Source organism: Myxocyprinus asiaticus, chromosome 32 (genome assembly GCF_019703515.2).
Source record: "Myxocyprinus asiaticus isolate MX2 ecotype Aquarium Trade chromosome 32, UBuf_Myxa_2, whole genome shotgun sequence".
Taxonomy (NCBI): domain Eukaryota; kingdom Metazoa; phylum Chordata; class Actinopteri; order Cypriniformes; family Catostomidae; genus Myxocyprinus; species Myxocyprinus asiaticus.
In genome coordinates, this window is record NC_059375.1 from 40,815,825 (window position 1) to 40,837,500 (window position 21,676).

Here is a 21,676-nt window from a genome sequence, read left to right on the forward strand (position 1 = left end):
ACAGCATTAAAAACATACCATTATATAACACTTAAATATCATTAGTTAATGTACATTCAAATAGTCAGAAATGTTATGGAATACTGATTTATAGCCTATTAAGATTTGAATGCACATTAACTACTGTACAGTGAAGTATGAAAAAACTACCACATTATATCATGTTAATAATGATTTAATTTGAATAAATGAAAATTATGATAACAAGCTGTTAAAATACACAGTGCATCATGTACAGAGCTTCAGTACAGTCCTGTGGCGGTTTGATGTGTGTCGGTTAGGACACACTATAAGGCCAGATCTAATCTGTCAGCGTAGTCAAGCCGGTGTTTAAAGAGTCTCTCCACCTGAGTGGAATGTTTTACAGACAGGATAGAGACACATTTAATGGAACAAGGCTGAGGACACTAACTCCACAGGAAATGACAGCAACACATCATTAAAATGGTTCAGCGTCAGGAAGCCACAATTATTACAAGCACAAACCTCTAATAGCAACCATTTAGATATTGGCATTAGAGAGATGATTAACAGACAAAGGATCTGAGTCCATATATACAGGCTTTAATGCAGCAGGAATCAAACACTGAGAAAACAAGTCCAAATGTAATTCCCAATACTGTTATGAATTCTTCTAAGTGATATTTCCTATTTATTTAACTTCAGTAATTAAATTCAGCCATACAAAGACATATGTATTGCCGATAGGAAGAAATCACTCAAAACAAATTGACAATTTGTTTCAGTCTTAACTTCGATAAATGTGTTAACTGCGCTACAGTAAACATATTGAACAAAAAAGTTCACATTTACTTTGGCAGCCCTAAAACAAATTTAATCTGCCTTTTATTCTCACTTCCTTCTCCCTAGAAAAGACAAATGCAATTCAGTTTCAATCAAGTCTCATTTCACATGACAAAACTAGTAAACAATATTTTCCTTTCTTAAATGTTGTTGTGTTTTCTTTGAAGTTACGCAACATTCTGAAAGAAAAAAAAATACTTATATCCTGTGAGAATAATCACAAGGTGACAAACCCACCAGAATAAAAAAAGAAAAAAAAGTGATACAGAATGTAATGCCGGATTAGGGCGAGGTCTCTGCCTTCACATGCTCTCGAGAAGAGCCACAATTCATTTGTTCCCACTCTGTTTAGGACGGTCTGTTCTACAATAATAACACCAGACTCCTGTCAGAAAACAAATAAATATATAAGAGGAGGGATTTCCTGTTTTATTAAAACTTGTAAAAGTAGGAGGATGGATATGAAATATGACTACTGCTTCCTGTACTAAAACTATTAGTCTTGTGTGATTAACACATATAATGTTTACATCTTGTGGCTATACTTTTGAAACTGTACGCATTTTAATGCATATGATCTGGCCCCATTCACTTCAAGGGTCAAATACATAAAATCTGTAGCTGACTAAACATCGAAACCATTTCTCCTCTTCTGAATCCCAGATTCAGAAACCAATCCCATAGATATGATTCATTGCTTGTGTAACATGGTTTGTCAGGGAAAGCCCATTCCTAATGCATTTCCATCGCAATTAATCAGAAAGGGTATTGCCGACAGCTCACGTCCCCAAAAGAAAGGGGGGGGGGGGTGGATTTACATGAAACTCTAAAGAATTAATTCATCAAATTATTTTTCTCACAGTCGCCTCGTATTTGATATTGTGGTATCATAGCAACAGCCAAGAGGGTTTCTCTTAGAACGTTACATCGAGGGGCTTCCTGTTCTTTGTCAATGTGCGCTCTTGAAAATATTTTTTGCCTTTTACCTTTACATCATTAAAGACCCTGAAATGATGTCACTAATCAAAACAAAGGTGGAAGCAGATGATTTTATTTGCAGTGTTTGCTAAGGGAGTATCACTTTTACTATTGCTCATACTAAGACTTGAAACATACTTTACACAAGTACACAAACACAAATGAGAATGCTACATACTTAACAATCTTGCTTAAAACATATTAGGGTGTTATTTTTAAGATTTGTAATGCTGTCTTCAGTCCACATTGATCCGCAATGGGTCTTGAAGACCTGTAGTCACAGAGGGTCTGTCACCACTGGTTTATCTTGGCTTCCTCAGGCCATTATCAAATGATTTAGAGTGATAGACATAATCAATAGAGTAGACGGCACAAGAGTCATTCAACATGACATTATGAGAGAAGTGCAGCGAAGTAATCGAAGCGCATTTAAACCCAGAGACAAATTCTAGACTGTATTAGATTAGATATTATTTGATTCTGAGACAAATTACATCTGCTGTTTGCATTGTTGGTCTCTGTTGTCTACCTATGTGCTCACCGTTTTATTTGTGGTGCTTTCTTTAACAAATATTACTCGTACTATAGCTCAATGTCCCTTTAACTCTTATTTGAAAATTATTCCATTTTGTGGACGACATCTAAATCCAAGACTATGCAGAAAACAAAACAGATTTGAAGAATCCACTTTAATTCCAACATCCTAAAAAAACTGCATTAATACGCTCATATATTTCCAGAAGAGAATACACAGTTACTGAAGCTACAAAAGGCTATTTGACACACAGGCCTCGGAGGGGATGTGTTTGTCAGGGTGATGATGCTGAATCACAGGGGAAAGTGGTCTTTCTCTTTCTATTAGCCAGCTGAGAGATGGCAAATTCCAAGAAGGCAGACAGATGACGTGATTTCACATCTATCATTCTGCCTGTGTGTGATCTTTCCAGGAAAGGATTAAGCAATGCAATTAACTGTCAAAGATAAATGAGTCATGAGCTAAGACAACACATGAAATAGTCTCAATAAATTTAAACCGCAAACAAGTTGAGCTGGTTATAGGTGTAGAGGACGCTAATTCTGTGAGAATTTTCATGAGCTACACTATACTGGTGAATGATGTTGCAGCTCTGCCCTTTTGTTGCTACATGACTGATTACTTTCACATTTGTTTAAGATCGTCATTATTTACCTTCATGTTCCAAACCCATATGCTGTTGCTTCTGAACACAAAAGGATAATAAAGCACTTTGAAAGCATGTTAAAATCAGTCAATGTCTGGCTTGTGCTCTACATTCCAAGTCTTCTGAAGCTCTATGGCAGCTTTGTGTAAGAAACCATCCAAAATTGTTCCTGTATGGCTTTAGAAGAGTTGGAATATAGAGCACAAGTCGTATGGACTTCTTTTATGGTGATAACATATTTTGTTGATTTCGCTGAGTCATTAGAAATATAATTAAAGGACATACTTTTTGACCAAATGACCTCTATTGAAATTAAAATTTGGAAATATGCATTGAGAAAAGCACTATACAATAAATTAAAATAACACACTGAAACAATTTGAATAGCAGCATACAATTAGAAGCAAAGTCCTTTAGTTTCAGCTAATAATACACATAATAAATATATATATATATATATATATATATATATATATATATATATATATATATATATATATATTATTTTTTTTTTTTTTTTTTTTATTGTTTTGTATTTTTTTTTTTCGGAGGAAAAAAATAGGGACATCTGGGAGGCGAATTAGCGATACACACACATTTCAAATTGGAAACGGCTTATGCAACGAAGCGTTTTTTTAGGCATGACATCATCACGCACACCATTTTTATCAATAAAAGGCCATTTGAATGGAAACGGGCAGAAGACGTCAAATTTCGCAAACATTTTTTTTTTTTTTTTTACACATTTTCACTTTGTCGATAACAAAATAGTGCGAAAAGTGGATGGAAACTAGGCTAGTGAGACACAGAATATAAAACAAGGTAAGAGTCTAAATAGACATACAAATAATAGGACCTATAACAGAATGGCGTATGTACATGTGCAAGTGTTAATGTATGTGCAAGGTAGGGGTATGTACAGTTATCAAATTAAATATATGAATTTACATATGTACATGAGATATTTATATATATATATTATTGCACTATGGGGGAGTCCTGAAGTCAGTTTAATTGTTGACTCAATGACAGCCGAGTAGAACTGTGTCAGTAGCTCCTTTGGGAGGTTGAATTTCCTCTCTTTGATATATGAAAAATAAAACATCAAAATATCCAAAATTTAAGTAACCTAAAAATATCCAAAATGTTATTTTTGCTATACTTGTGCTAATTGCTGTACGATTTGTGTTTGCAGGAATTATGGTGAGCAAGGAAGCCGGTAAATGCATACTCACCAACTCTGAGTCCGACTCGGAGGCAACGGCGTCCTCCATGGCCCTGGAGGTCAAAGGGTCATCGGACGACAGTCGGCAGGTGCGCAAGCGCAACAAAGCCCTTCAGGTGCGCTTCAAAGACATCTGCGAAGCGCAGAGTGAACAGGCTCGAATAGGAAAGCCAGCTTCATACAAGGTAGCGTACCACAAATACATGACCGTTCCGGCTCGCCGTTCAATACCAAATGTCACCAAAAGCACTGGAGTGCAAACGTCACCAGATCTTAGGAAGCGTTACCAGACTTTTCCATTTGAGCGCAAGAAAGGGCACACAGTTAAGCACGCCGCTACAGTGGAGAGTTGCAAAGACCAAGACGATGGGTTTGTAATTGATGTGAAGAGGGTGAAAGCTACAGAAATTGGCAGGGATGGCGCCCTCGCTCATAATGTGAGGAAAACAAAAGCTTTGATGCACACCAGCAAGTGCATTGCGACTATAGAACAACATCCGCAAGTTACTGATGGACCATGCTCGGACGCTCTAGTTTTAACCTGTCCCATAGATGGGACGACAACAGGAGCGAACAGCTCGGATTATCAGATCTGTAGCATTAGAAGTAAACACAATAAGGACTCCCAGAGAGACTTGGAAACACCCAATCGCACGGGCAAGCTACAATTGATGAACTCTAGAGAAAGTGGTGGCAGTATTCTCCAGGATTCATCGTCAAAAGTTACGGGACCCATCGCATGGAACTCTCTTACGCAAGTGGAGTGCTTGGAGAGTCCGTCAGAGCGCAGCAAACGCAAGAAGGCATTGCAGCTCAACGGCCTGCAGTCACAGACATTACCGCGTGCCAGTTGCACGACGCAGGTTCAGTGCCATTCAGGCACGTTATCTGCTCGCCCGATGAGTACCATGGAGGAGGCAACAGTGGCCTCCATGGCAACAGCAGCCGTTCCCATGCCAGCACCTCTGTTCCGGGGTGGGACGGGAACTCTACAGGTGGATAATGAGGCTTGCAAGCAGATTGTATCTATCAATCAGGACGGGGATGTTAAAGAACAGCTCCAGGCTATGGAGAACATGATCAGCTCCAGCCAGGAAACCATCAAAGTACTGTTAGGGGTTATTCAGGAGCTGGAGAAAGGAGAGGCTCATAGAGAAGGGTAAGACACTTAAAACTATATTACCCATCATGCACCAATTGAACATTGTAGCCATTTACATTAAAGGCCCAGGTATGCTTTGGTTTTGCGTGTCCCCGCCAACCGTGTTGCCTTTCCAAGTATATTTTTCTGACCACGAATGAAAAGGACACATGTTCTACTCATGCGCACTATAACTGCTTTGTGACACTCTTTTAGTTCAGTCAATGGGCATCACATGTGCAGACGATGCGCACAGAGGAGGACCGAGTCGGCTGGTCAAGAAACTCTGGGTGGCGCGCAGTCAGGCCCTGCGGCTGTGCTGATGACAAAATTTGCATCACACATACTGTGCGTGGAGCGATCAGCAACGCAGACGGGCAAAGTATACTTTGCCCTTTAGGATGCAATGTGAACTTTCAGTTGCAACATAACTGCACAACACCTAATAACTATTTTCAAAGAAAATTGTTTGGAAAGAAGTAGTCCCACTTCAAAGTTACGCCTGTTACTAAGGGTAGCTCAAACAAACAGAGCAATGATTAGAAAGTAAAAAAAAAACAAAAAAAAACAAAAACAAATCACTCTTCAGGAAGTCAAACAAAGAATGGCTTAAAGTTGTATCTATACATTAAAGGAATATTCAAAGTTCATTGCAAGTTAAGACAGCATTTGTGGCATAATGTTGATTACCCACACATTTTCACGCTGAGAAAATAAATAAATAAATGAATACTTTCATAGGCTTTATATGGAGTTAGGATGAAACTAGGGTGCATTTCGAACTGTTCTGAGACCAGTGCAGACAGACTTGTATTGAACGTGGAATATTCCTTTGAGCTGGGACAAGACAACATATTTTAGCACCGAAAAAAAATGACAGCTTTAAGTATTATAAATTCTCAAACTAACCATTATTAAAGTGGGTCCGTTTAAGTTTGTTTAGCCTTCCATTTTCAAGAGTAGTTACTTAATATAACAATTGAATCTTCTCCAAATTAGGCCAGAGATATAAATGACAAAGAGAGAACAGCAAGACAATACAATGTCAAAGCACTCCACAAAGAATATAGAGGAAATTGCTCTTGCAAAAAATGCAGAGGAGAAAATTGTTGCAATGTCTTTGAATTGTGGTTATCACTAAAATCAGTGAGAATAACTCCCATTTATAGGTCAGAGCAAAGAAATTCTTAGAGAGTCTTAAAGCTTGGGTATACTTCATTTTTCCGTGTGCCATTCCATCTCAAATATGGTTGGGTGCTCAGCCTTTTAAAGTATACTCTTTTGACTAGATGTGTATGCAGTATGTGGACTATGACTCTTTAGTACAATCAACAGCATGCACAAGTGATTTCTGTCACGTGCGTTGTGCCAGCGAAAAAAAATAACTAAGTATACTTTGGCCTTTAGATAGTAACTACATGAGCAGCCTGCAAAGTAAGCTGCCAAAGAAAAACATGTTGTAACGCTACAAAATAGGCTTTAAAATTGCTGGCCGGGCTGCATACTAACAAACCTCACATTGAGCAATCCAGTGAAATGCAAATAAGAGCAGCTGGGTATATAAAAAAAAAAAGAAAAAAAAAAGAAAAACTGAAAAACAAGTTATACGAGCATGAAATAATGGATGTGACATCATGCAAATCACCCTAAACTCACACTTGAAAATATTCCAACTCTGCATTTAACTTTCCACCAGCCAGCTTGGCATGACATACCGATTGTTACACATGTAACTGTAAAACATTAAACGAGCTCTTAATGTGATCTGTTTGAATGCAGTGTAAAGAATACCTGTGATATTACAAAACTGAACCTCTTGTTCATGTTTGAGACTGGATAGGCTAAATGAGCAAAAAATGAGTATAGAAATGAGCAAACACGGAGTTGTTGCCTATGTAGAGTGTTGAAAATCTGTCAACTATGTGGTTCAATTTCAGTTAGGATGCTGCCTTAGAAAGTAGCTGCCTATGTAGGCAGTACGCAGACATGGCCGCTCACTTGGTTTTGGAACAAACCTTCACTTTCCGGCATTTACAAACACACAAAAGATGAGTGGTGACATGAACAATGGAATCGCGGCAGCATAGTGATTAAAACTGCATTAATTACCAGCAATTTTACATGCCTACTCTTTCTACCTGATGCATAATTAAGGTCACAGCAAGAGGGTTTTATAAACACAGGATAATGAGAACCAGAGTAGAATTCGACATCACCATCATCATCATCACGTAGTTGACTAAAGATATGTTCAGCAACAAAGACTGAAAATTACAAGAAAATGAAGCACTGCCTGATAAACAAAACTAAACTTCCAGAAGTCTTGCCATACTATAAATGCATTATCCAATGATTTAATCATTTTAGTGAGGATTTAGAAAGTATCAGTGTTTGCCATCTTTAAAGTAATTATATACAGTAATATTAAAGCTATAGTTCACACACACACACACACACACACACACACTAAAAAATAAATAAAATAAAAATACTGTCATGATTTCCTCACTGCCATGTTGTTCCAAACCCTAATGATTTCCTTTCTTTCAATGGAACACAAAATGAAATGTGTTTGTCTCAGTCACCATTCACTTTCATTGCATCTTTTTTTTTTTTTTTTTAAACATCACAAAAGGGAATGGTGACTGATGCTAACATATAGCCTAAAAATATCCTTATGTGTTCCACAAAAGAAAGTCAGACAGTTTTGGAAGTATATGAATTTGAGTAAATGATGACAATTTAAAATTTTGGGTGAACCATCCCTGTAACTACAAGTACTTAAGAGTTCAAATGTAACACCTACAAAAGAGTAAAATGAACAGCTTAACACACTTCAACCAAATTTTTACACAAAATAAAACACTGACACAAAATAAATTGAACTTAGTCATTGCTCCATAGAGCAGCAAGGGACTTTTCTAACATTTCTAACGCTTTAAAGGTTTCTCACGGGTTGATATGTTTCCAGGTATTACATGTAAAGTATTATTTAAATATATACTCTGAACAGTGCACTACAGTTTCCAATTCCCTAGCTCAAGACTTTGAAAATGTATTTTTCTTCAACCAATGCAGAAATGTTTAATGCTCGAGTGAATACGGCACATTAGCCTCATTTCACACACTCCGAAATGTCATTTGCTCAACAAAAGACAGAATGTCTGGAGGATGTAGGTGAAATGTATTCATAATAACGTCTGTTACATTACCGCTGGCGTGATGAAGTACTATCTGTACACCATGTTCTGAAGCGTGCATTATGCACACAAACACATACGCAAAGAGGCATATTACTGGAAAACATGTTACAGGATCAAAGAGGATGCAAGGCGTTGTGTAGCTAAATAGCAGGTAAAAAGTGTGGTATGTATTATATTATGAGCAAAAACAAACATTGACAAACTCATGGAAACGTAAGAGACTGGTTCCTTTGAATCCTACAAGGAATTAAAAATGGCGAATAATAAGCATGAAACTAAACTTATAAGAAAAAGGGTTTGGTAATTGGTAGTGCACTGTAAATAAATGAAATACCATTATTACACATAAAATCGGTTACATCGGTAAAATTGTATTTGTTAATAATAATTACCTACATTAGTTAACATGAACTAACAATGAACAATTCTTTTACAGCATTCATCATTTTGGTTAATGTTAATTTCAACACGCTTTTTGTATTCTTAAAATGTATTAGTGTATATGTTGTGAATGGGAAATTTTCTATCACAATATAGTTCGTTTTGCTTTAAGTTAAAAACACAAGTTTTGAAGTTGTGTCGAGCGTTTTTAAGATGATGTGATGTTTTAAAAAGTAGCTCAACTTTTAAAAATACAACTCAAAATGTGTTTGTTCTATTTTGTTGCACTACATCAAGCTGATTTTGAACTACACAAAGCATCAGAAGTGAACACCCCTACGAAACATGATAAAATATGTACTTTTGAAAATCTCTAGCCCAAAAAATACACTACACAAGAACATGAACGCATCGTGCATTGTTGCACTTTAAAATGTCAGAATGCAATGCATTCTCAATGTTGCCAGAAGGGGCGCTATAGCCGACATCAGTGTTCACTGTCTGCTTCTACTGTGAGTATTCTACTGTCATGGCGGTGCAACAGTTTAAAGAGAATATTGCCGAGCAAGTTAAATTCAATATATGTATAGCAGTTTTGAAGATAACTTAAACGCCCCTAATGAGGTTTGTTATCGGAACAGTAACTAGACTTTATGAAAATGAAAATTATGTGACAGTGGCGACTGTTTTGCAAAAAGATACTTCATAGTTCATTACACGTGTAGCAGCAGTTCCAAGGTATGTCTACTGTGTGGCGCTACAAGCAAATTAAATGTTTCCCAAAAACTGATGAGGTTATTAGGATTAATACTCGATCTAGTTTTAAATCAACAAAACTGACCTCCTTACCCTAAACCTTACACCTAAGCCTAACCGACAGTTTCATAAAAGCAAATGTGAGATGAAAAATACAACCACATCATTTTGTGGTGCCTCTATGACACTTTAGGCTTATGTGTCGACTTGTGTGCTCTCTCGTACCCCTGGTCCTTTTCATCAGTTGAGCTATCGTGCAATTTTATCGTATTTGAGCAAGCTTGTAAATGTAGTTGGTATTTGTGTTTTTATGTTAGGGATTTTCTCCCCAATTTGGAATGCCCAATTCCCAATGCACTCTAAGTCCTCGTGGTGGCGTAGTGACTCGCCTCAATCCGGGTGGCGGAGGACAAATCTCAGCTGACTCCGCATCTGAGAGCGTTAATCCGCACATCTTATCACGTGGCTTGCTAAGCACGTTACCGCGGAGACATAGCGCGTGTGGTGGCTTCATGCTATTCTCCGCAGCTTTCACGCACAACTCACCACATGCCCCACAGAGAGCGAGAACCACATTATAGCGACCATGAGGAGGTTACCCATGTGACCTCAGCACGACTCCAGGGGTGGTAGTCAGCGTCAACACTCGCTGAGCTACCCAGGTCCCTAATGTAGTTGGTTTTTAATGCAAACGTTAAACTGTATCACCTTACAAGTCATGCACTATAGTAAAAGTGTGTAGATGTTATAAGATTGTGCGAGGAACGGGGCGAAAAGTAAGTGTTTATGAACTGATAATCAGCCGTTTTACTCTTAATGAGTGTGGAAGTGAATAAAATTAATTGTTGTTGTAGTAGCACATCGTGTTCATTTTACCAGGATAATGATACGTACAAGTCGTAAAAATAAATAAATAAATGTTTTTTTGCAAAATGGAGAGTCGTGACACGTGATTCTACAAGTCCAGGCTGACAGTATTGCAATGATGCATTTAAGTAAGTTCAGTATTCACGTTGGGCAAGCGCTTGGGTCTGCTGCATTTATGTACTAGCATAAAGTATGTATATGGCCTAATACCGCAAGCTAAAATTGTTCAATGTTATTTCCTAAAATGAAAAACTGTTAGAACTGTTAAACCTTGTCAGACATAAAAAATAAAAATCAGTCAAATGAAACTTTGAATATAGTTAATTAACTAATTCCTCATTGCATCTATTTAAATAGTAGCCTAATCAAAAGGACACAATAACAATGGCATCTTTATATGCAGAAAAATGCTGCCCAATAATGAAGGTCCTTTTTATAAGACTTCTACTTATGTCTCAAAGATATTTTTTTCTTCTCTTTTTGTGTACAACATAATTCACATCCTCAGTACATTACTCACACATTACCTACCGCACTGTGCCAGATGCTCCTGAGGGTACGGTTCGCCTTTGAGAAAAGCAGATTTCCACTGGCAGTCAGTGCCTTGTGCCAAACATTATTCTGCCATCCCACTGCCCTCCTGTCCAACCCCGAGCTCCCAGCGGTAGCGCTATACATCACTGTCCCCATTAGCTACAGAAACTAGCCTCAGATACACTCCACGCATCAGCAAACAGCACTTCACATGCGCTCATTAGGGACAAAATGGCCCACTCTTTTTCGTGATGAGCCCAGCAGTTTGACCTTTTAAGGGAGCCGGTTTACAGCTCAGGGGTGGCGGTAAGCGGAGATGCAGACAGATGGCCATTAATGGCCGAGTGGGCCGAACTGACCGCGTGTGAGGAGTCACTGGCCAAAATGAGACCTAGACTGTTGTCACTGATTAAAACTGAATCGGATGGACAGAAACATTTTCACACTAGTGATTTTGGATCAGACGAGAGTCCATTTCACATCAGAGTTTAGTTTAGTTTGTTTGGCATGAAAGCTGTTTTTCAAACTTGTGGACATACTAAGGCTCCGCAACCAAGTCACTTTGAAAATAGTCTTCTGAGCTACAGCTCATGTAGATTCCAGTGCAGTTCACAATTTTTATGCAAACAATTCAGTCTAATTTGTATTAATTCTCTGTCATCAGAATTGTGCTCCGTCCAGCTGTGTTTGAACGCGAGAACGCCTTATTAACTGATGTCAAGCAAGCCTGAGTGTGGTTTGTTGTCTGTAGAGCTGCGCATTACCTATACAGATGGAGTTTCGCTTTCTGCCCCCTGCTGAAAACCGCTCAGAGGGTGGTAATATTCCTTATTACTGTCCGGGGACATGATTGTGTTATTTTTTTTATTATTATTTTTTTAACATATTTTTTTTATTTTTTTTTACATAATCACACTGAATTAACATTTTAAATCAACAGCCCTAATTAAAATGTATTGTGTTTATATTTGCAATAAAATAACAAATCAGTAGTTTTATATTTTGCCATTGTTTTTAATTTGATTACATCATTCTCAATGCTTCATGGGATTGTAGTTCATTCCCTTATAAAGTACACCTTGTGCCTTTCTCTTTTTGTCTTATTTTCAAATACATTTTTGCTTTATCCCTCCTATTGCGTTCGGGTCATTTTTGACCCGGTAGAGGTAAATCATAAATTTTAAATACCACATTGTTTTTCGTTGGCTAACCAAACTTTGTGACTTTGTCAAGACTACCATAATGAACATAATATATAAATATATATAAATATACATATATATACATATATACATATATATATATATATATATATATATATATATATATATATATATATATATATATATATACACACACACACACACACACAGGCGGCCAAAAGTTTGGAATAATGTACAGATTTTGCTGTTTCGAAAGGAAATTTGTACCTCAAAGTGGCATTCAACTGATCACAAAGTATAGTCAGGACATTACTGATGTAAAAAACAGCACCATCACTATTTGAAAAAAGTCATTTTTTATCAAATCTAGACAGACCCCATTTCCAGCAGCCATCACTCCAACACCTTTTCCTTGAGTAATCATGCTAAATTGATCATTTGGTACAAGAAAATCACTTGCCATTATATCAAACACAGTTGAAAGCTATTTGGTTCGTTAAATGAAGATTAACATTGTCTTTGTGTTTGTGATTGCTTTTGAGTTGCCACAGTATGCAATAGACTGGCGTGTCTTAAGCCCAATATTAGGTCAAAAATAGCAAAAAAGAAACAGCTTTCTCTAGAAACTCATCAGTCAATCATTGTTTTGAGGAATGAAGGCTGTATAATGCTTGAAATTGCCAAAAAAAAAAAAAAAAAGACTTCATACAAAGGTGTACACTACAGTCTTCAAAGACAAAGGACAACTGGCTCTAACAAGGACAGAAAGAGATGTGGAAGGCCAGATGTACAACTAAACAAGAGGAGAAGTACATCAGAGTCTCTAGTTTGAGAAATAGACACCTCACATGTCCTCAGCTGACAGCTTCATTGAATTCTACCCGCTCAACACCAGTTTCATGTACAACAGTAAAGAGAAGACTCAGGGGTGCAGGCCTTATGGGAAGAACTGCAAAGAAAAAGCCACTTTTGAAACAGAAAAACAAAAAGAAAAGGTTAGAGTGGGCAAAGAAACACAGACATTGGACAACAGATAATTGGAAAAGAGTGTTCTGGATCTTAACCCCATTGAGCTTTTGTGGGATCAGCTAGACTGTAAGGTGCGTGAGAAGTGCCCGACAAGACAGACACATCTATGTCAAGTGCTACAGGAAGTGTGGGGTGAAATGTCACCTCAGAGCTAGAATGCCAAGGATCTGCAAAGCTGTCATTAGCATAGTTTCCATCCACTTTTCGCACTATTTTGTTATCGACAAAATGAAAATGCGTAAAACAAATTTTGCGAAATTTGCCGTCTTCTGCCCGTTTCCATCCAAATGGCCTTTTATAGATAAAAATGGTGTGCGTGATGACGTCATGCCTAAAAAAAACACTTTGTCGCATACATTTTTATCGCAAAATAAATCTGCCCTTAAGCCGTTTTCATACAGAAATGTGTGTTTATCGCTAATTCGCCTCCCAGATGTCCCTATTTTTTTTCCCTCTGAAGTTTTGGTAAAATTGGGAGAGTATTGAGACAATTCATTGAAATTAACCAGCTTACTGTCATTATAATTTCACAAATAAAAGCAATCAGAGGAGGAGGAATTGCAATCAAAAGGGAACAGTTGCCCTTCTGATAGGACTGTAATATTGGTCCTGATGTTGCGCCTATTGCAGGTTGCCACTGGTTCTGACCGGTTCCGACCCGAAAGCGAATTGTCATGGCCCTGTTCAAGCTGGCAACCTGCACCAAGCAGTGGGGGAAACTTTTAGTGTTAGTATAAGGACCATCCATCAATGTGTATATGCTGTGTGCACAGCTATTAAAGAAAAACTGATGCGGTGTAATATCAGGGTTTACATATGATACATTCCTGATATTCAATAGGCTAGTTTAAACAATCTTCTAATCTAAAGCATCGCCATCACAACTGCATTATGTCCTGCATATTTGTCCAGCAACTTTTAACGACCAACTGAACTTGATTGTCATCTAAAATTAATTTTAGTGTCATAATGCAATTTACATTTTCTGAAGAAGCTCAGCAAATGTGATCCAAGGTAAAGAGGATTAGATTTAAAATATTTAAACGTGTTAAAATGTTCAAAAGCTCGTTTTCTGAAAGTGAACTCAGCATTGGACAAATAGTTCTGATGGTTTATAGTCTTGAAAAAAGTCTAGAACATTCTGAGAATGTCATTCAGCTGACTTTTTTCGTCAACAGAACAGGGTACGGCTAATTTAAGTTTGTGAAAAGCAAAGGCATATATAGTTCTAAAAAAAAAAAAAAAAAAAATTCGTTTGGTAATTTATTTAATTTCAAACAGGGAATTTTGCCGGCATTTTTCCAAAAGTAAGCTAAACAATAATTTAATAGAATTGGGCTGTTAGTGTTCCAAAAAAGCACACTGATGCTTTTCTCCTAGTATTGTGTATTTATTTTTAATTTAAAACATCTTTGTGCACAGAAATGATGTTTTTTGTATTGTGGGCTAATTCCGTGACTGCCGTCTAGTATTTTGAATGGTGTGGAAATCAACTTTAATAAATAAACGAATGGCTAACATGATTAAATTAATCACAAACAGTGGCCATTCATTTGTTCTCCGTGCACTTGTCCATGTGCATGAGAGAGATATTTGTGTTGGCACTCCTGGAAGTGTCATGTTTGCAGCATCAGATCTATACGCTGTTAAGATCAATCCATAATCACATACAATAAATTAGCTTTCAAGGATGTATACTGTCGTCATGATTAACACAGGCTAACGATTGGGGTAAACTCTGTCATGTGACACTACATTTTTGCGTTAATGCCAATTTTCTCGACAAAAAGTGTTTTGAAACCAGTTTTTTGCGACATTTGAAGTATCGACTCTAGTGAGTTTATGCGCTAGAGTTAAACGGAAAAATATTATGTCGACACTTGTAAAATTTTAGCGATAATTTGCGTTTCCATCAGCTTTATTTTGATGCGCTAAAACTTTTTCTGCAAATTAATCCACGGATGGAAACGTAGTTATTGCTGCATGTGGAGGATTTTTATATGAGACCTCTTTGAAGTAGTTCAAGAAGTTCTGAAAAAAAAAAAAAAAAATTTCTCCCAAATTTTAAGAGTAATTTTTCACGTTATTAATGTCCTGACTATATATTGTGATCAGTTGAATGTCACTTTGGTGAATAAAAGTATCAATGTCTTTCCATAAGAGCAAAATATGTGCATTATTCCAAACTTTTGGCCACCAGAGTGTGTGTGTGTGTGTATATATATATATATATATATATATATATATATATATATATATATATATATATATATATGCTGCATTTTTTTTTTCTTTCAGATTTTTCAAAGAAATTATTTAAGACATATAACCACCTTTATAAAACTGTTACATCTTTCCTGTTCCCCATCAATTGGGGCTTTACACATTATATTATGCAGATATTTTCACACATTTATGAATTTGATTTTTCTTAAAAATATTTTACTTACATATATCCTCTTTCCCATACTCTCACACACTTTTTTTTTGTCTCAAAATGGGACTGCATCTTGTTTACAAACATGCACGCACACACACACACAGTCTCACACACACTCACACACAGAACTGACAAAATAGATGTAACAAACATAACAAATAAACTATATCAAAGGAAAAACTGCCTAAAAGAAGGTGTGGCAAGAGCAAAAGTTCAAGCATACATAGTCCGAATAAGGGTTGAAGGAAGAAAAGTCCACATTTTACTCTGCCGTCTTCTACAGACTGATCTGATAATGAACCAGCTTGTAGCATAATCACATATTAACATTCAGCAGTTCATGCAATAAACAGAATACATTTTGTTTAAAAATACTGTATACAAGTACAGATGTTGCGTAGTTGTGTTGTATAGTTGCTTTGATGATGTTAGGTTGGATTTTTTTTTTTTTTTTGCATAGATTTTGACTATGGAGTTGTTTCTCAGCAGTAACGAGTAGTTAATTAATATGGAAGTTAATAGGAGAATTACAAAAAAATTCCCAATTTAAATATTTATATAAATTTAATGCAATGTTATATTCAAATGACATTCATATAAACCTTAACATATCTAATAATTATTCTATATAAAATATATCTTCACAGGTATCGCACTGGTTTAGCTGTAGTTAATATATATATATATATATATATATATACACATTATAAAATAAAAATTTTAAAGAACTTCATATTCTTTATTAAAAAAAAAAAAAAAAAAAAAAAAAAAAAAAAAAACCTGACATCATAATATTTAAATTTTCCAGTTAACATTCCAAAATATAGATCTTTTTACATGTATAAACAGCTAAGAAGTAAACAATTAGCTATGGTTTTTGATTAAAACAATTGGATTATGAATATTTTATAAGCTTAAAACTCCACCAGGTCAAAACTGACACACAAATACAAAAAGTGTATGCAGATTCTGAATGCAATAGGAGGGTTATATTGAAATTTGTAATGTTGTGATTCACCTCATAACTGGTTTGGTTTGGTTCATGGCCTAGATATCTTTTATGGAGGATTTTATGAAATCCCTACGGGAAAAATACTTCCGGAACTAAGACGGCTGAAAAAGTTGCAATCGATTAATGACAAACAGTATACTACTGGTCAAAAGTGTAGACAGACCTACTCGATACTATTCAGTCCCAGGTATACGTTTTTCTGCGTTCAGGATCGGATTGCGGCCGGTTGACCACGTTGTCTTTCAAAGTATACTCTTTTGACCACAAGCGAATATTAACACCTTCGAGGCATGCGCACTAAAACTGTTTTGTGATACTGTCTTAGAACAGTCAACGGCTGGCTCATGCGCCAACGATGCACACAGACGAAGACTCTCTGCATGTCGAGAAAATCTAGGCCGGGCCATGCTGATGACAAAATTTGCATCATGCATACTGTGCACGAAGTGATCAGCAACGCGGACATCCAAAGTATACTCGGGCCTTTAGACAAACAGTAAAGTCGTCAAAACTTTAGAAGTAGAAACAGAGGTGTGAATAATGTAGTAATAGGCCTATTTCATTTTTAACAAGTCAATTATTTGAGCTTCTTCCAAAAATTCAACCTTTTGCCTAGATTACATATTAAAATGTCAGTTTTGTAAAGAAATTAATAATGTAGGCACAATTTATATTACTCAACAAATTACAAACATTTAAGCAAAAGCCTTTGGATCAAAAGTCATTTTAAATCATGACAAACATAAATTCAGTCAAGTGTGTCCAGACTTTGACTAGCACCATAGTCTTCATATCTTTTGCAATGAATCCGCAACAACGCCAGATGCAAATGCTTCTCTGTGCATTATTCTGCTTTATTTATTTTTTTCTTACGAGTGGTGACCTAGCTACAAGTGCTAGAATTTAGGATGTGCTCAAGTTGACAATGCAAACATACTGCATGGTACAGAGCCAAATATTATAATTTGAAGAGAGACCTGTAGGGTTGGAATCAAACAATTGGATGTAGCAAATGGATAATGTGTGAAAACAGCATAAATTAAAAATAAAAATAAAGAAATCAATTGAGTTAAAGGAATAGTTCAACCAAAAATGAAAATTCTCTCATCATTTGCTCACCCTCATGCCATCCAAGATGTGTATGACTTTCTTCTGCTGAACACAAACAAAGATTTTTAGAAGAATATCTCAGCTATACTACTATAAATTCCCCAACCTGCCCAGTAGGTGGCGATATGCACAAAGAATCTGAATCGCCAAAAACAAAACAGAATGTGAAAGAAAAAATAAAAAAATAAAAAAAATGCGTAAATATTTATATGTATCTCACCCACATCTATCATATCACTTCTGAAGACATGGATTAAACCACTGGAGTTGTATGGATTACTTTTATGCTGCTTTATGTGCTTTTTGGACCTTCAAAGTTCTGGCCATCATTCACTTACATCTTACGGACCTTCAGAGCTGAGACATTTTTTCTAAACAAATCTCTGTGTTTAGAAGAAGAAAGTCATACACATCTGGGATGGCATGAGGGTGAGTAAATGATGAGAGAATTTTCATGTTTTGGTGAACTTTCCCTTTAAAGAAATGTTACAGTTCAATGCAATTTAAGCAATTGACAGAAATGTTTCTGCAACTGACATTGTGCCGACAATATGCCGAATCAAAAGTATATATCACTCTGTCAGTTTGCTGTTAGTCTTTGGCTCCTCTATGGCAGGATACCTTTTAGGGGTCAACAGGTCAACTTCTTCCTGCCAGCAAGGTGACAGGTGATAATTATATCAGCTTTCTAAAATATTCTCAATTATTCTGATCAGGTCTCTCCATACAGAACCATGAAAGCAATACAGAGATGGATATACACCATAACCACTACAGGCAGTGAAAACTGTTTGACGAAGGAAGGATATTAAGCTGTTTGTTTTAGCATGCATTAACGATTTAGAAATACATAGCTCAGCGACTGCAGTGCGATTCCGCTTCAGGGAGTGAACAGGGCACACTCAAAGCTAAAACACAAAAACAAACACAATTTCTTCGGAGACCTAGAAGTAAATACTGAGTTCAGTACAATGAGGGAAAAAAAGCAGACAATCCTTTCTTCAGTAGGATTACTGAGGTGATACTGTAGATCTATACAGTTATGTAACACTCTATTAACAAAACACAAAGTCTGACTATAATTTGTCTTCACAATTTGTTCAATTTATTTACATCACATGTCGACATGCCACATGCTCTTCAGGACTCAATGATTAATGATTGCATTAACTAAACCTCCTGTAGAAAGGATATCACCCTCCCGCTGGTTGAACCTACAGCCTTCTGATATAACACCTCGGGTAACGTCTCCACTGGTCATTCCTTCCTATGAACTCTGCTGTCAGATCATATTCCACGACACACAGCATGCCGAAGGGGTGTGTGACCATACGTACAAACTCATGTACATGAAATATTTTGATTAAAATGTGTTTGTCATTTTTATTTAACATAAATTACACTATTTATTTATTTATTTTGTTATCCAATTAAGTGCAGCTAAAAGGAATGGTTCACCAAAAAATACAAATTATGCTATCATTTACTCACCCTCACGTTGTTTCAAACCAGTTTGACTTTCTTATTAATACAAAATGAGATTTTAGGCTAAATGACTCAGTCACCATTTACTTTCATTGTATGGAGGTAAAAAAAAAAAAAAAAATAAATGAATAAAGTGAATGGTGACTGAGGCTATCATTCTGAAACGGGCTGATTACACTCACAAACGCAGCCTGTGTCCGGTGTGTCCTCTGCAGGACGTCGGTCTGAAGAATGCTAATGTATATTTCCTGCTGAGTATCGACCATGAGCTAATAATGAGAAGCGACAGAGTGAATGAGATAGGCGGCAAACAGGTAGGCGGAGCGGCCGGATAGCCTGTGTAATGACTAGTCTTCTCTCTCTATCTTCTCACAGACTATCCTATCGGACCGGACAGGACACGGCCAACTGCGACACGTGTCGGAACAGCGCATGCATTATCTACAGGTTAGTTGCTGGATTTTCTTTTGTAAAAAGTCAGACCATGCTAGCTACAGTGGTGTGCTGTGCTAATAAATTTTTACCTCAGTCAAATGAGATGAATCGGAGATTGTATGAGTCATTAAATGAGATAAAGGAGAGGAAATCAACAAATCCCAAACCCAGGATGGTGTCTCAGGTGAGGATGAGACGTTTAAAGGAATAAAACATCCCAAAATGAATCAATTAATCACCCTCATGCTATTCAAAACCTGTCTGACCATCGTACCCCTGTGGAATATGAAAGGTGATTTCAGCTAAATATATTGGCCTCCATTTACAATATAATACAAGTGAATGGGGACTGGTGCTGTCAAGCTCCAAAATAACAAGTAGTATCATACAACTGTTATAAATGCAGTCCATATAACTTGTGCACTATATTTCAGTCTCCTGAAACCATAAGTTAGCTTTAAGAGAAGCTGACTACCACCCCTGGAGTTGTGAGTTCGAATCCAGGGTGTGCTGAGTGACTCCAGCCAGGTCTCCTAAGTAACCAAAATGGCCTGGTTGCTAGGGAGGGTAGAGTCATATGGGGTAACCTCCTCGTGGTCGTGATTAGTGGTTCTCGCTCTCAATGGAGCATGTGGTAAGTTGTGCGTGGATCGCGGAGAGTAGCATGAGCCTCCACATGCAGCTTCTCCACGGTGTCATGCACAACGAGCCACGTTATGCGTGGATTGACAGTCTCAGAAGTGGAGGCAACTGAGATTTGTCCTCTGCCACCCGGATTGAGGTAACCGCACCACCACGAGGACCTACTAAGTAGTGGGTAATCCAAATTGGGGAGAAAAGGGGATAAAAAAAAGCTAAATTTGAGGTTACAGTGGGGCATTCACAATAGAACTGAATATGGCCAGTCCACACAATACTCACTGTTGTAAAGGTATAGCCACAAGACAAACATCATACATGATTTTAGTGATAAAATTGCTTAAATAATATCCACTAAGCGACCATATTAGATCACTGTACCAATTCTCTTTTTGCAAGAACATTTTCGGTCTGAAAGGCCCCTACAGTAAGTTTGCACGGCACATGTACATGATCATCTAGGTTAAATGTATTTGCAACATCGCAGTGCTGGCCCTAAACACTCTCATACTGGCACCAGGCCATTCTTTTTGTTGAACCCAGAGTCTATGCCCTCTGCACGAGTGTGTACACATGACTTGGCATGTGTCTACCCTTGTTTACACCAATGACGTACAGAATGGCTTTGCATCCACATAAATCATGCTAATAGAGTTGAGTCTCAAGGAGCAAAAGTGCTCTACTTAACATAATACAGTTGGGAGGAGAAATTCCAGGACAAAAACACGAGAGGCTGAGAGCCCTGGTCTTCAATCTCAGCAGTTGCTCTAAATGTGTTAGACTTAAAGGGATTTCATGAATCATTAAGCCTCATGACTTTCTTCCGTGGAACACAAAAGGAGAATGTTAGCCTATTTTCCCTCCCATACAATAAAATTGACTGGTGTCTAACTTCCCAGTTTGTGTCCAAGGAAGAATGAAAGTCACAGGGGCTGGAATATTTTCATTTTGGGGTGAACTATTCATTTAATGTTATTCAAGTGAGACTATGTCAATTGGTTTATTTTCTTCCTGGGGTGATTGCTAAATTCTGTAGAGGAAAAAGAGCAGGAAAGAGGATTTTGGAGCATTCAATTTATTTGAAGTCTAGCTGCTTTGAGCTATAATTCTTTGTTCTCCTGGTAACCATGTCATCGCATTTCATCACGCTATATATTTCGTTGGTGGTGTGGTGTAGTGGTTAAAGTGCAGAGCTGGTAACTGGAGGTTGCTAGTTTGATTCCCACGAGGAGCACTGATCAAGCAGCAAGCATCACCAATTACTACTGCTCATAAGCAGGTTTAGGGATTTAA

At 37.1% G+C, this 21,676-nt stretch overlaps 2 protein-coding genes across 3 annotated transcripts in view; one reads left to right on the plus strand and one right to left on the minus strand.

Moving 5' to 3' along the window:
* The window catches only part of LOC127423600 (dedicator of cytokinesis protein 1-like), a 361,421-nt gene that overhangs the window by 147,355 nt on the left and 192,390 nt on the right, over window positions 1–21,676 (minus strand). The gene's annotated exons all lie outside the window — the stretch shown is intronic.
* Window positions 1–21,676, plus strand: part of LOC127423606 (inhibitory synaptic factor 2A-like) — a 45,146-nt gene that overhangs the window by 8,471 nt on the left and 14,999 nt on the right. Inside the window, exons 2-3 of the mRNA XM_051668058.1 lie at window positions 4,159–5,347; window positions 19,685–19,756. Coding sequence (XP_051524018.1) covers window positions 4,164–5,347; window positions 19,685–19,756 — 1,256 coding nt within the window. The 5' untranslated portion in view covers window positions 4,159–4,163. The remainder of the gene's footprint in view (window positions 1–4,158; window positions 5,348–19,684; window positions 19,757–21,676) is intronic.